Source organism: Salmo salar, chromosome 11, assembly GCF_965601325.2.
Source record: "Salmo salar chromosome 11, fSalSal1, whole genome shotgun sequence".
Lineage (NCBI taxonomy): Eukaryota > Metazoa > Chordata > Actinopteri > Salmoniformes > Salmonidae > Salmo > Salmo salar.
Window position 1 is genome coordinate 80,938,968 of NC_138301.1, and position 16,277 is coordinate 80,955,244.

The following is a 16,277-nucleotide window of genomic DNA, read 5'->3' on the forward strand; positions in this document are numbered from 1 at the left end:
TAACTAACTACAGATCAACATTTTACATTTACATTTTAGTCATTTAGCAGACGCTCTTATCCAGAGCGACTTACAGTAGTGAATGCATACATTTCATACATTCTTTTCTCCGTACTGGTCCCCCTTTGGGAATCGAACCCACAACCCTGGCGTTGCAAACACCGTGCTCTACCAACTGAGCCACACGGGACCTTTTAAACTAGCCAAACAGACAGTTTTAGACATGTCCACGGCATATTAATTATTGAGTGGTGGTGTATAGGGCTGGCACAATTACCGTGTAACCGACGGTTACAGATGAAGGCCGTCATGAAAATAAAATAACCGTCATATAGTTAAAAAATAATGTAACAGCTGACTGAAAGATGGATGTTTCTGCGGTACATGGACTCTTAACGTGATGAGAATTTGTTGCTCCTTGCTGAAACATAGAAAGTGCAAGTGTAGTTGATATGAAAACCGTGGCCATTTGCCTTGCCAGTTACCAGCATCCAAAATTCCATGACCGTCACAGCCCTAGTGATGTATGCATTTTTAAATACCCGTGGTGCAACTGGACACCCTTCTCCAGAGTAGTGATGGTTACTGACCACACAAACAAACAGTCTGGTCCTCTGTCGCAGATGGGGCCACTGTCTACACAGGTCTTCAACAGTCACACTTTCGTCAACCTGCTCCGTTAACGTTATTTGGAACATGCTTAATGTATGGGGATTGTAGAAATGTTCTAGGCAGCATAGAATCGTACAGGGATCGTAAGAAGTATTCTAGGGACCATAGAACTCTGTTAGGGACCATAGAGCTCTATAGGGAGCATAGTAGAGCCTGAACACTATGGCCAGGATGACTATGGTGGACCAGTCAAGGCTGCTGAGGATGCAGCTGACAGCCATGCAGACCATGAGAACGCTGATAGTGGAGAATGCCAGTGCGGTAAAGCATGGACGAACCGCTTAACTCAAACTCAAGGGAACACTATAGAGCGTTTGATGTTCTCAGTGGTTTTAGGCTTACTGCCTACTATTATTTCAGTTTACTAACCATCTGTTGTTTTTTACCCCAGGGCGAAAAAAACAATGGATTTGATGTTCTCTACCATAACATGAAGCATGGCCAAATCTCCTCCAAGGAACTTACTGATTTCATCAGAGAAAGGTACGTTGTTGGTTAGCCTGGTTCCACATCTGTTTTGTGCTATGTCATGTGCTAACGACGGTTGTAACCAGGCTATGGGGTTTTCTTACTTAAACCTCCACTCACCCTCATTTTGAGCCTTTAACCCAATGTTGTTCTTCTCATCACAGAGGTGAATTTGAATCTCGAGGCTTACTTTCAAAGTTACTCAACCCTCTTTTTCTAGTTAACCTTTGAGTTGACCGTCTGTTAAAACATTTCATGTTCAGTCTGGTTTTCTCTCAGTGCAGGTGTTGTTTTCAGTCTTTCGGTTCAATGGTTATGCAAATTAAATGTTGGGGATTTTCCGTTTGACTTGTTATTTGGCATTCGTTCATAGCCTAACCCTAACTTGAGATTCACACGCTTCTCAAGATTTGCACCTATTTGCCATTGACATCAATAGATGATTTACACACAGAAGTTTCTCAAGACTTTATGGAACCCATTTTCCATTTTCTTGCCTTCTATCTTCAACCACATTTGCCTACATGCTCACTTTTTCATGAGTAACCAAATTACATTCTCAAGTCAATCAATCACTTAAAGTACAGTGAGGGGAAAAAAGTATTTGATCCCCTGCTGATTTTGTACGTTTGCCCACTGACAAAGAAATGATCAGTCTATAATTTTAATGGTAGGTTTATTTGAACAGTGAGAGAAAGAATAACAACAAAAAATCCAGAAAAACGTTTGTCAAAAATGTTATAAAATGATTTGCATTTTAATGAGGGAAATAAGTATTTGACCCCTCTGCAAACTTAGTACTTGGTGGCAAAACCCTTGTTGGCAATCAGAGGCCAGACGTTTCTTGTAGTTGGCCACCAGGTTTGCACACATCTCAGGAGGGATTTTGTCCCACTCCTCTTTGCAGATCTTCTCCAAGTTATTAAGGTTTTGAGGCTGACGTTTGGCAACTCGAACCTTCAGCTCCTTCCACAGATTTTCTATGGGATTAAGGTCTGGAGACTGGCTAGGCCACTCCAGGACCTTAATGTGCTTCTTCTTGAGCCACTCCTTTGTTGCCTTGGCCGTGTGTTTTGGGTCATTGTCATGCTGGAATACCCATCCACGACCCATTTTCAATGCCCTGGCTGAGGGAAGGAGGTTCTCACCCAAGATTTGACGATACATGGCCCCGTCCATTGTCCCTTTGATGTGGTGAAGTTGTCCTGTCCCCTTAGCAGAAAAACACCCCCAAAGCATAATGTTTCCACCTCCATGTTTGACGGTGTGGATGGTGTCCTTGGGGTCATAGGCAGCATTCCTCCTCCTCCAAACACGGCAAGTTGAGTTGATGCCAAAGAGCTCCATTTTGGTCTCATCTGACCACAACACTTTCACCCAGTTGTCCTCTGAATCATTCAGATGTTCATTGGCAAATTTCAGACGGGCATGTATGTGCTTTCTTGAGCAGGGGGACCTTGCGGGCGCTGCAGGATTTCAGTCCTTCATGGCGTAGTGTGTTACCAATTGTTTTCTTGGTGACTATGATCCCAGCTGCCTTGGGATCATTGACAAGCTCCTCCCGTGTAGTTCTGGGCTGATTCCTTGCCGTTCTCATGATCATCGCAACTCCACGAGGTGAAATCTTGCATGGAGCCCCAGGCTGAGGGAGATTGACAGTTCTTTTGTGTTTCTTCCATTTGCGAATAATCGCACCAACTGTTGTCACCTTCTCACCAAGCTGCTTGGCGATGGTCTTGTAGCCCATTCCAGCCTTGTGTAGGTCTACAATCTTGTCCTTGACATCCTTGGAGAGCTCTTTGGTCTTGGCCATGGTGGAGAGTTTGGAATCTGATTGATTGATTGCTTCTGTGGACAGGTGTCTTTTATACAGGTAACAAACTGAGATTAGGAGCACTCCCTTTAACCTCTTACATCTAGACGTTCCGCTAGCGGAACACCTGCTCCAATATCCAATGATAGGCGTGGCGCGAATTACAAATTCCTCAAAAATACAAAAACTTCAATTTTTCAAACATATGACTATTTCACAGCATTTTAAAGACAAGACTCTCCTTTATCTAACCACACTGTCCGATTTCAAAAAGGCTTTACAGCGAAAGCTAAACATTAGATTATGTCAGCAGAGTACCAAGCCAGAAATAATCAGACACCCATTTTTCAAGCTAGCATATAATGTCACAAAAACCCAGAAGACAGCTAAATGCAGCACTAACCTTTGATGATCTTCATCAGATGACACACCTAGGACATTATGTTATACAATACATGCATGTTTTGTTCAATCAAGTTCATATTTATATCAAAAAACTGTTTTTTACATTAGCATGTGACGTTCAGAACTAGCATACCCCCCGCAAACTTCCGGGGAATTTGCTAACAATTTACTAAATTACTCACGATAAACGTTCACAAAAAGCATAACAATTATTTTAAGAATTATAGATACAGAACTCCTCTATGCACTCGATATGTCCGATTTTAAAATAGCTTTTTGGTGAAAGCACATTTTGCAATATTCTCAGTACATAGCCCAGCCATCACGGGCTAGCTATTTAGACACCCGGCAAGTTTAGCACTCACCAATATCAGATTTACTATTATAAAAGTTTGATTACCTTTTGTTGTCTTTGTCAGAATGCACTCCCAGGACTGCTACTTCAATAACAAATGTTGGTTTGGTCCAAAATAATCCATCGTTATATCCGAATAGCGGCGTTTTGTTCGTGCGTCCCAGACACTATCCGAAATGGTAAATCAGGGTCGCGCGCATGGCGCAATTCGTGACAAAATAAATCTAAATATTCCATTACCGTACTTCGAAGCATGTCAACCGCTGTGTAAAATCCCTTTTTATGCCATTTTCCTCATAAAAAAAGCGATAATATTCCGACCGGGAATGTCCATTTAGCTAAACAGAAGAAAGAAAACTAAGCTTTCGGTCGACGCGGGCACGAGCCTGAGTCTCACAGTACTGTAACCAGCCACTACCCAAACGCGCTACTTTTTTTCAGCCAGAGCCTGCAAAGCCACGATTCAGCGTTTTGCCGCCTTCTGAGAGCCTATGGCAGCCGTAGGAAGTGTCACGGGACAGCTAAGATCCTCACTCTTCAATAAACAGAGACAAGAAGAACGACACCTTGTCAGACAGGCCACTTCCTGCATGAAATCTTCTCAGGTTTTTGCCTGCCATATGAGTTCTGTTATACTCACAGACACCATTCAAACAGTTTTAGAAACTTTAGGGTGTTTTCTATCCAAAGCCAGTAATTATATGCATATTCTAATTACTGGGCAGGAGTAGTAACCAGATTAAATCGGGTACGTTTTTTATCCAGCCGTGAAAATACTGCCCCCTAGCCATAACAGGTTAAGAGTGTGCTCCTAATCTCAGCTCGTTACCTGTATAAAAGACACCTGGGAGCCAGAAATCTTTCTGATTGAGAGGGGGTCAAATACTTATTTCCCTCATTAAAATGCAAATCAATTTATAACATTTTTGACCTGCGTTTTTCTGGATTTTTTTGTTGTTATTCTGTCTCTCACTGTTGAAATAAACTTACCATTAAAATTATAGACTGATAATTTCTTTGTCAGTGGGCAGACAACAAAATCAGCAGGGGATCAAATGCTTTTTTCCCTCACTGTTGGTTAAAATAATTGTGAGACTAGGGCTAGACAACTTATTTGCTGTAGAGGGAGCCAGTGTTGTATTTAATCAATTACTTGACTTGTACACTGAGTGTACAAAACATTAAGAACACCTGCTCTTTCCATGACATAGATTGACCAGGTGAAAGCTATGATCCCTTATTGATGTCACTTGTTAAATCCACTGCAATCAGTGTAGATGAACGGGAGCCATTCAGAGGGTGGACAAGACAAAATATTTCAGTGCCTTTGAACGGGGTATGGTAGTAGGTGCCAGGCGCACTGGTTAGAGTCTGTCAAGAACTGCGACTCTTCTGGTTTAGTTCTTCACGCTAAACTGTTTCCTGTGTATATCAAGAATGGTCCATAGATTAGGTCCTAATGAATTTATTTCAATTGACTGATTTCCTCATATGAACTGTAACAGTAAAATCTTTGAAATTGTTGCATGTTGTGTTTTATATTTTTGTTCAGTATATTTATAACTTATTACCAGTGTTTCCCCTACATGCATTTAGCAGCAGCACATTTCCCCCTAAGCCTGCCACTGCTGCTGGGGAAGGGGTCCCCCAATGATGAAAGGGTGGCATGGTTGAAAAAGTGATGATCACATTTTTGTGTGGGCCAGCCTGGCCTGAAGGTAAGCAGTGGAATTCCAGTAGAATTCCACCATCAAACATTTTAGAAGATGAGGTTATAAATATAGAGCTCAGACACAATGCAAGACATCTCAAGGTGTGAGAGGAATTATCAAGGAAGGTAGGATTAAGGTCTTTTTATGGTTTAGACACTACAGTTATGCAGTCCACTAGGCCAGTGTTTTTCAGTCTATGGTGTGGCCTAAATAGGCCTAAACCTGTGTGAATAGGCTACACCGCAGACACCTTCCACAGCAAATTCTCTGTGCTTAGGAGAGCTAAAAGGGACTGTAAATCCTTAGGTTGGTTTAACCAGATCGTGTTCGCTCCTGGGTGATATGAAATGTTGCAATATTCATCTACTTTCTCCACAGCCTTTTGTACTCAGCAAAATATATTGAGTATACCAAACATTAGGAAATGCCAAATTCTCTAAAATGACGTTGGAGGCGGCTTGTGGTAGAGAAATTAAGTCATTTTCTGCCAACAGCTCTGGTGGACATTCCTGCAGTCAGCATGCCAGTTGCACGCTCCCTCAAAACTTGAGACATCTGACAAAACTACTAATTTTAGAGTGGCCTTTTATTGTCCCCCAGCACAAGGTGCACCTGTGTAATGATCATGCTGTTTAATCAGCTTCTTGATATGCCACACCTGTCAGGGATGTAAACAAATTTGTGCACAAAATTTGAGAGAAATACGCTTTTTGTGCATATGGAACATTTTGGGGATCTTTTATTTCAGCTCATGAAACATGGGTCAAACACTTTACATGTTGCATTTATCTTTTTGTTCAGTGTAGCTCTCTAAGGTTTGCAATGATTGACATGACAAGAGGAAAACTGCTGATGCACTACTCTTTTGAAATTGTACCTTGTGCATTCTATGTACTATTACAACTTTCAAGAGTTAGATGAAAGCATGACCTGAGCTCCTTAACAAACAAAAAAAATGCATATTTTTTTGCCTTTGTTCATGTCCCTCTACCTCTCCGCACCCCAAACTGGTTAGCATAGCTCTAGTCTAACAAAAAAGAATTGTTCTAAATATTAGCTAGCTGGCTAGAATTTACAAGGCCAGCAAACACATTCCTAACCCGCTAGGAACGCATTTCCTCCAACGCTATAATGAAAAGGTGCCTCGCTCCAAAAACACGTTTTCTGGAGGCTTGTGGGAGGAGTGCTGATGATGTCGCCCAATTTATGCACTTTCAGAAGCCTGATTTGCGTCCATACTGAGGAGAAATCCACACGCAATACATCCCTGACCACCTCCTGAAGCGGTCAGCCAGATCTGAACACAATCAGACCACAATGTGACTTTTGTGCGCCTCGACCCGTCTTTTCAATACGATATTCATATTCTGATAGCAAAGTCACATGTAAGTGTCAAGTGTGGACACGGCCTGTGGTGTAGCTTACTAGCCTACATCTCAGGATTAGGCCTATGCTATATCTTTACTCCTCTGTGAAACTGAAACTCATCTTGCACACTTACCTACCCATCAGAATCATTGTTGACATGTGACTGGATCTGAGTTTTCTGAGGCTGTTCCCTTGAGGAAGTCTCTCATGTCTTAGAAACACTGCACTGGGACTCCCTCTGGTGGTCAGAAACAGACATGCACCCACAGTACTGTATTGTGTAAAGTGATAGCCTGCTGTTATGACTGTGGCCTGTTTCCCAGGCCTCTCAAACACACAACCAATATTCGTCCTGCAGGGAGTTGTTAACTTGTTTCTGTCTATAAACTGAGTGTACAAACATTAAGGACGACTTCCTAATATTGAGTTGCACCCCCCCCTCCCTCCCCTTTGCCATCAGAACAGCTTTAATTCTGCTGGCCTATGTTGACTCCAATGCTTCCCACAGTTGTCATGTTGGCTGGATGTCCTTTGGGTGGTGGACCATTCTTGATACACACGGGGAAACTGTTGAATGTGAAAAAGTTAGCAGCGTTGCAGTTCTTGACACAAACCGGTGCGCCTGGCACCTACTACCATTCCCCGTTCAAAGGCACTTAAATCTTTTGTCTTGCCCATACAACTTCTGAATGGCACACATACACAATCCATATCTCAAAGCTTAAAAATCCTTCTTTAACCTGTCTCCTCCTTCATCTACACTGATTTGAAGTGGATTTAACAAGTGACATCAATAAGGGATCATAGCTTTCACCTGGATTCATCTGGTTAGTCTATGTCAATGAAAGAGCAGGTGTCCTTAATGTTTTGTACAATCAATGTTTAAGTCAAAGATAAATAGATTAGAGAGAGGTTTGGTCAGTAACTTTGAGCGTGAGTGTTTTAGTTTGGAGTGGAGGGGTGCAGGCAGGTCTGTGTGAGTCAAAGGCGCTGCACGGTCAATCCGACGTCTGCATTGGCCGTGTGAGAATTTATGGTGTGTGGCCTCTGCAGAAGACCGGTCATTCATACTTCTTGCACTTTGCGAAGCAGAGCTGTTGTGAAGGAAGTTGCCAAGGAAGTGAGTTTGTGTTTATATAGGACCTCCCGCCCCCTCACCTACCATCAACCAATCATGTCAATGCGGAGTTATACGGAGCCCTCCGCATTGTTACAAAATTCGAGAGGCGCATAGCGATGCGGTACGGAGCTCAATTTGGCCTCTACGTGCCTCCGGCGGCTCTGCTATTGCGTCACACCATCCATACGGAGCCTCCGACCACATTTTCAGATCAAGCATAAATGAGCTTTTAGGAGGGGGAGAATTGTCTTGGCCCAGAGTGTATTTACACACCTGGAGCGTTTTGTTTTTTTCTCTGTGGAGTCATGGCTTTTCCTGTGTGTGTGTGTCTTTGTGAGAGCCTTGAGTTATGGATTTGGGAACTGGGCGATTTTATTATTCCTGGGGTGAGGATATAGAGAGAGTATGCCACAACAGATAAGGATGACCAACCATGGTAACCTGTCTAGAATAAATTCTATAAACCTTCGTTTGGTTGCGTTCCCGTGCATCTAGGCGAAGTTACACTAATATCTGTTAGAGAAGGTAGGTTCAGTCTTTGTGCCTGCCTGCCCGCACGTGTGCGAATGCGTGATTGCTCCTGCTCCCCCTGCCTAACCCTCTTCTCCTCCTGTGCTGACGTGACTGCAGTGGGAGGCTGAGTAAATGACACATGCATAATTCAGGCCTCCACTAAACCAACGTTTTAAGTTTTTACTTCTGTCACTTCCATGCAGGAGAAATGGGGGATGATGATGAGGGTGGGATGGGCTATTCTTTCCTTTCTGTGCTTCGATATGACACTAGATGGGAGACTGACGAGCAGCTCTAGCTACTAGATGAGCCACACTTAGTCAAAGCAAAGCCCAACCAACACTCAACTTTGTGCCTGCAGTCAAACATGTATGTTACCTGTGTTTGTGTTTGTGTGTGTGTGTGTGTGTGTGTGTGTGTGTGTGTGTGTGTGTGTGTGTGTGTGTGTGTGTGTGTGTGTGTGTGTGTGTGTGTGTGTGTGTGTGTGTGTGTGTGTGTGTGTGTGTGTGTGTTTTGTGGGAGTGGAGTTGTCCTGTGCTTTGACTTACATGTGCAGTACTTGTTGTAATCACTCAATTAAAACTCATTACAACTGGTAGAGGTTTTGGGGGCTTTTAATACTGTGTTGTTGGATTGATATTGGTTGAACTTATTCAGAAGAGACTGAGGATGAATCCCAAATGGCAGCCTGTTCCCTATATAGTCGACTGCTTTTGACTAGGGGCCCATAGGGTCAAAAGTAGTGCACTATATAGGGAATCCATTTGGAACGCACACTGAGTGATGTTACTGATTCAGTAGGTGAAAATGATGAAGGTAATGACGTGATGTGTTTTGTCCTTCTAGGGCTACCATAGAAGAGGTCTATGCCAGGTCAATGACCAAACTTGCCAAGTCAGCTGGCAACTTCTCTCAGCTTGGGTAAGACACACACACACACACACACACACACACACACACACACACACACACACACACATTTTGTTCTTCTATCCTCGTGAGGACTTTGGGGAAGAGGGATGAGTTTGAGTTCCATATCAAACCCTCCCTATTTAAAGATAAGACAAGTCTTCCCTGAATGCTCCACTGAACACACCCCAGTTAATAAAGTGTGTGTGCCTGCGTGCGCATGTGTGTCCTGCAGGACATTTGCCCCAGTGTGGGATGTGTTTAAGACGTCCACAGAGAAGCTGGCCAGCTGCCACCTGGAGCTAGTGAGGAAGCTACAGGAGCTTATCAAAGATGTGCAGAAGTATGTGGACGACCAGGCCAAGGTCCACAAAAAGGTATGGCATGGAGAACTGCACACAACTACACACTAATAATCTGCCATTTAGCAAATGCTTTTATCCAAAGCAACTTAGTCATACGTGTATACATTTTGAATGTATGGTTGGCTCCGGGAATCGAACCCACTATCCTGGCATTGCAAACGCCAAAGCCATGCTCTACCAACTGAGCCCCAGAGGACCGCTACTTTGTTCCTTTAGGCATCAGCTAGTCTGTCCTTTTGTATGCCTGTGTGTTCGTACTGTTTGTCCACGTAGGCTGCTGCTGGGGACAAACCTATGTTCACCCTCAAGATCAATAAAGTTGATTCCTTTCAGTCACCACTATGGGGAAGAGTTTTTTAGTAGAGTGATTCTACTGATTCTGGGGAGAATGCGTGTGTTCTGTTTGGGATTCACTGTCCTGCCTGCAGTAGCCACACTGTGTAGCTGTTGAGCTTGATCAGTCTTCCCTCCCTGCTTGTGGATCTGACCCATCGTCCAGTTAACATGCAATGTGTTTACCCGTTCTGAGTTCTATTGGCTTTATTGATTCTGTTCTAGAAAATGGCCCGTCCTGAATGATCTCACCCCTGATCAGCTTGCAGACATGATGTCACTACTTTAGAGGAGCCTCCTAAAGTAACCACGAGGTTCTGCTTGTGATTAATCATTTCATTTCTCTAGAGAGTAACAAAGCAGGGGCTGCGTTTGATCAGTCTTTCAGCCTGCCAAAGTCTGCTGATCAGTAGTAGCTAGGCTAGTTGTTGCTGTCGTGCCAGGGCTGTGCTTTGAAGCCTGCATTTTAGACACCCCTCTCTCCCTGCTCGATTTAGACCCGGAGCGCACAGGAGGTTGGTGGCACCTTAATTGGGGAGGACGAGCTCGTGGTAATGGCTGGAGCGGACTGGGTGGAGTGGTATCAAATGCAATGAAACGCATGGTTTGATGACATTCCATTCGCTCCGTCCCAGACATTATGATGAGCCGTCCTTCCCTAAGCAGCCTGAAATGTCGGAGCGTCGTCTCATGCATGAGTCAGGAGGTCTCAGTCCAACTAACGAAACAGGAACTGTGAATTAGCAGCGGAGATGTGTTTTTGTGCTCTCAGCATAACAAAAGTGTTGTCACACACACAGTGCCCATCTCTCTCCCTCTCCTCATGCGAATGGGGTTTTAACCAATCTCTTCTTTTTTTTTCATTATCTTTGTTGCCGTTAAGTGGTTTCAATAAATGGCTTTTCAAACTATGCTAAAATGATTGTTTTAATGGTTGTTGTCTTCCCCCTCCCTCTGTCTTGTTCAGACAAAGGAGGAGGTGGCGTCCACTAATGGGGCAGTGCAGACCATCCAGACAACCGGGGTGGCCTTACAGAAGTCAAAGGAGAACTACAACGCCAAAACTGTGGATCAGGAGAGACTCCGCAAGGAGGGAGCCACACAGAGAGAAGTGGACAAGGTACACTACACTAGACTTAAGTACACTAGACCAAACTACTCTAAGAGAGAGCCACACAGAGCAATGTGGGAAATCACAGGTGGACAACAGAAGACAATAAGTGTGCAGCTGTAGATTCCCAGTACATCCTATCACTAGCCCATTCTCTGCCTCCATTTCCATACCCAAGTCTGTCATTATGTACATGCGTAATAGTAAAGCCAGAAGAACTGTTTACTGCCACAATCTGTTTCTGAATCGCATACTGTGGTTGGTTGTTGTGAGTAGTAGTGGTGTCTCTGGTCTGGCGAGATCTGTTACTCCATAGAGCACTGTGCGACTCTAATGCTGATGGTGACACATGAGAACAGATGGCCATTTTCCTGTTGTCTGTCTCCCTCTGTTCTCTGCAGGCGGGAGTGAAGGCCAAGAAAGCCACAGAAGCCTACAAGGGCCTTGTGGAGAAATACGCCGCAGCCAAGTCCGAGTTTGAACAGAAGATGGCTGAAACTACACAGGTGTGGGTTTGTGTGATTTGGTTATTCCGTGCACTTTCTAGTACCACAGTAGAATGTGGTTGTGTGTTTCTTGTTTTTGTGTGTGGTGTACTGTACTCTTATGTGCTTTGTGTGCATGTTCTAAGGGACTTGCTGTGTGTGTGTGTGTGTGTGTGTGTCCACCGCTCAGTATTCCGTGCTGTGTGTGTGTTTTGTCAGTCTGTGTGTGTGTGTGTGTGTGTGTGTGTTTTGTCAGTGTGTGTGTGTGTTCTGCGTTCCATGCCTTTATCATCTCCAGCTTGTTTTTTCCTCCCTAACGGAATCATTGTGGAAAACTCTGATTGGAACCATCTGAACGGCTGATTAGATCAACTCTAAATTAAAATCAGATCAACAGAATTTGGCCCTCCATATCCTCCTGCACCGCAGCGAGACACACGGCCAAACTGGTTTAAGTTAGGGGAGCGTTTCTGTTTCCCCCCCAGAGAAAACAGCAGGACAGCTCTGCTTCCTTAGATCACAGTCGACGGCTCATCTCAAATTCAACACATGTGCACATGACTTATAAACACAGCGCGGGCGCACGTGTTCTGTGACGTCACTTGCGTGTGTGTGTGTGTGTTTTGAGTTTGTGTCTCTTATCTGTCTGTCTGACTCTCTGTCTGAGTGTGTCTGTAGGCTGACGTGAATACTGGGGTTTATGCACGTGCGCTCGCCTGTGAATGTACTCTGTGTGTCGTGCATTTTTGTGTGTACACTAAATGTGGTAGTGTTTGCTCGAGCAATCATGGATGTTTGTGTGTGAAAGAATATGAGATTGCCTATATCCATGATTGTGCACATTTTACGAGCTTGTGTGTGTGTGTGTGTGTGTGTGTGTGTGTGTGTGTGTGTGTGTGTGTGTGTGTGTGTGTGTGTCTGCGATGTATGTGTTTATGTGGTCAGGCACGCTCATCTTCCCCTCTATCCACCATGTGATTTAGGAGTTTATGATTATTTATAGTCATTCTCCTCAGTTTACCCCAAACTCTCTCCAGCCAGCACTTGATGGGAGTAAACACCAGCGTTTAGAGCCCAGCCCCCCCCCACCCCCCCCCCCCACACACACACAGACCGCTCCAAACCCAGAGATGAGCCCAGCTCCTTGTGGCTGGCCCACCCTGGATAATTGGCACCTTGTGCTGCAGGGGGATCTGTGTTGGTGTCCCTTCGTTTCCAGACCACCCAAATAGAGATGACACACACAAGAAGGAAGTGGCCAGGGCACAAAGAGGAAGTCTTTAGGGAAATGTATACATGTGTTTTTATCAATCCAAGAGTAATCCTTCCGCGCACTGTTTTTCCTGCATTGGACACGGTGCACATGTTCTGTTGTACACACACACATTGGGCTCTTTTGAATTCCTCTTTTTCGTAGACCGTGACAGTCTTTCCTGACCTGGCCTGACCAGGAGAAAGTATTTGTCTTCGTTATCTATAAGCTACGCACACCAAGGCGCATTGAAGCTGTTCTGGTGGCTCGTGGTGACCTAACACCCTATTAAGACACTTTTATGTTGGTGTTTCCTTATATTTTTTTACCTTTTATTTAAGCAGGGGTTCATGCTGAGGTTACGGTACTTTTTATTTTAACAGGGGGTCATGCTGAGGTTACGGTCTCTTTTTGCAGATGAGCCCTGCATCAACACATCAATAGACAACCATTACACTATTGGCTACGTAGCCTATCTATATACACATCAGTTACACAATACATGAAAAGCAAACACGGAAAACACGAAAAGCAAAACACAATCATATGAAACAAACACATTATTCAGTAAAAAGCCCTGTAACATCCGCCTGAATTGCCCTAGAGGCACCAACTCCACCAACATTTGGAAATCATTCCACATGAGAGGCGCAACAAAAAAAACTAAAAGCAGATTTACCGAACTCGGTGGAGATTGAATGGATCCCCAGGTTTAGCCACCCCTGACTCCGGGTCTGGTAACTTATATGTCTGAAGGTTAACAATGAGGTAAGGTATGGCAGAAGTTTATGCAAGAGTACTTTATAGACATTGAGTGTGCAACGCATCAATATACTAGCCTTCAAAGAGGGCCAGCCTACTTTCCGATAGGTTCAGTACACATCATTGCGTTTTCTATCATCCGTAATAAAGTGCAATGCGCTATGATAAACTGCGTCCAATGGCTTCAATACAGTAGCAGCTGCATTCATATAGACGATATCGCCATAGTCAATAACCAGAATGAATGTTAAGTGAAATATTTGTTTTCTGCTATTTTAAAGTAAGACAGGACCGTGTCCTAATAGAATATTTATAAGCGGGGACACGATTAATGAGGGCACCATCCAAAGTACATATGCACAAATCATCAAACATTTTTAATTGATTTGGAAAATAACATATACTTGCTTTTACCTACATTGAACTGAAATTGGTAGTTAAAGGCTTTCAGCAGGGCAATAAAGGCTGATTGAAGCTCTGACAGAGCCTGGTTAGCTGTGGGGGCAATATCATGCACTACATTGTCATTTGCATACAGGTGAAAGTCAGTGTTTTTTACTTATTTTTTTTATTTTTTATGTAAATAGTGAAATGAACCCGGACCAAGAATCGCTGATCCCAAGAATTCCTGATTTAACACCACCAGTAAATTCACACTGTGTTCTGTCCTTTAAATACATTCCAGCTACACACAGCCAGGTCCAGGCCAATTGATGAAAGACTCTGAATAAGTAATGATTGGTCCACAGTGTCGAAGGCTTTAGACGGGTCAATAAAACGAGCCGCGCAGTGTTTCTTCTTATGCACAATTAAGAACATAATTTAAAACCAAAGAAGTATCAGACATTGTTATATGACCTGGTCTGAAACCTGACTGGTGTACGGTCGTGGCCAAATGTTTTGAGAATGACACAAATATACATTTTCACAAAGTCTGCTGCCTCACTTTGTATGATGGCAATTTGCATATACTCCAGAATGTTATGAAGAGTGATCAGATGAATTGCAATTAATTGCAATGCAAAGAGGGACTTTCCCCAAAAAACATTTCCACTGCATTTCAGCCCTGCCACAAAAGGACCAGCTGACATCATGTCAGTGATTCTCTCGTTAACACAGGTGTGAGTGTTGACGAGGACAAGGCTGGAGATCACGCTGTCATGCTGATTGAGTTCGAATAACAGACTGGAAGCTTCAAAAGGAGGGTGGTGCTTGGAATCATTGTTCTTCCTCTGTCAACCATGGTTACCTGCAAGGAAACACGTGCGGTCATCATTGCTTTGCACAAAAAGGGCTTCACAGGCAAGGATATTGGTGCCAGTAAGATTGCATCTAAATCAACCATTTATCGGATCATCAAGAACTTCAAGGAGAGCGGTTCAATTGTTGTGAAGAAGGCTTCAGGGCGGCCAAGAAAGTCCAGCAAGTGACAGGACCGTCTCCTAAAGTTGATTCAGCTGCAGGATCGGGGCACCACCAACACAGAGCTTGATCAGGAAGGGCAGCAGGCAGGTGCGAGTGCATTTGCATGCACAGTGAGGTGAAGACTTTTGGAGGATGGCCTGGTGTCAAGAAGGGCAGCAAAGAAGCCACTTCTCGCCAGGAAAAACATCGGGGACAGACTGATATTCTGCAAAAGGTACAGGGATTGGACTGCTGAGGACTGGGGTAAAGTCATTTTCTCTGATGAATCCCCTTTCCGATTGTTTAGGGCATCCGGAAAAAAGCTTGTCCGGAGAAGACAAGGTGAGCGCTACCATCATTCCTGTGTCATGCCAACAGTAAAGCATCCTAAGACCATTCATGTTTGGGGTTGCTTCTCAGCCAAGGGAGTGAGCTCACTCACAATTTTGCCTAAGAACACAGCCATGAATAAAGAATGGTACCAAGACATCCTCCGAGAGCAACTTCTCCCAACCATCCAGGAACAGTTTGGTGATGAACAATGCCTTTTCCAGCATGATGGAGCACCTTGCCATAAGGCAAAAGTGATAACTAAGTGGCTCGGGGAACAAAACATTGATATTTTGGGTCCATGGCCAGGAAACTCCCCAGACCCAACAAAAACCCACATATTCTGACAATATCTAAGCATTGATTATGCAAGAATGGGCTGCCATCAGTCAGGATGTGGCCCAGAAGTTAATTGAGAGCATGCCAGGGCGGATTGCAGAGGTCTTGAAAAAGAAGGGTCAACACTGCAAATATTGACTCTTTGCATCAACTTCATGTAAATCACCACATTCTTATTGGCAGACTCAACAGCCTTGGTTTCTCAAATGATTGCCTCGCCTGGTTCACCAACTACTTCTCTGATAGAGTTCAGTGTGTCAAATCGGAGGGCCTGTTTTCCGGACCTCTGGCAGTCTCTATGGGGGTGCCACAGGGTTCAATTCTCGGGCCGACTCTCTTCTCTATATACATCAATAATGTCGCTCTTGCTGCTGGTGATTCTCTGATCCACCTCTATGCAGACGACACCATTCTGTATACTTCTGGCCCTTCTTTGGACACTCTGTTAACTAACCTCCAGACAAGCTTCAATGCCATATAACTCTCCTTCCGTGGCCTCCAACTGCTCTTAAATGCAAGTAAAAATAAATGCATGCTCTTCAACCAATGACTGCCCACACC

General features: G+C 44.0%; 1 protein-coding gene across 8 annotated transcripts in view; it reads left to right on the forward strand.

Moving 5' to 3' along the window:
- fcho2 (FCH and mu domain containing endocytic adaptor 2) overlaps window positions 1–16,277 on the forward strand; it is a 102,129-nt gene that overhangs the window by 20,730 nt on the left and 65,122 nt on the right. For all 8 annotated transcript variants that reach the window (XM_014128062.3, XM_082958081.1, XM_082958080.1 and 5 more), the window contains exons 2-6: window positions 1,064–1,155; window positions 9,273–9,347; window positions 9,571–9,712; window positions 11,001–11,153; window positions 11,546–11,650. In XM_014128062.3, the coding sequence (XP_013983537.3) occupies window positions 1,064–1,155; window positions 9,273–9,347; window positions 9,571–9,712; window positions 11,001–11,153; window positions 11,546–11,650 (567 nt within the window). The remainder of the gene's footprint in view (window positions 1–1,063; window positions 1,156–9,272; window positions 9,348–9,570; window positions 9,713–11,000; window positions 11,154–11,545; window positions 11,651–16,277) is intronic.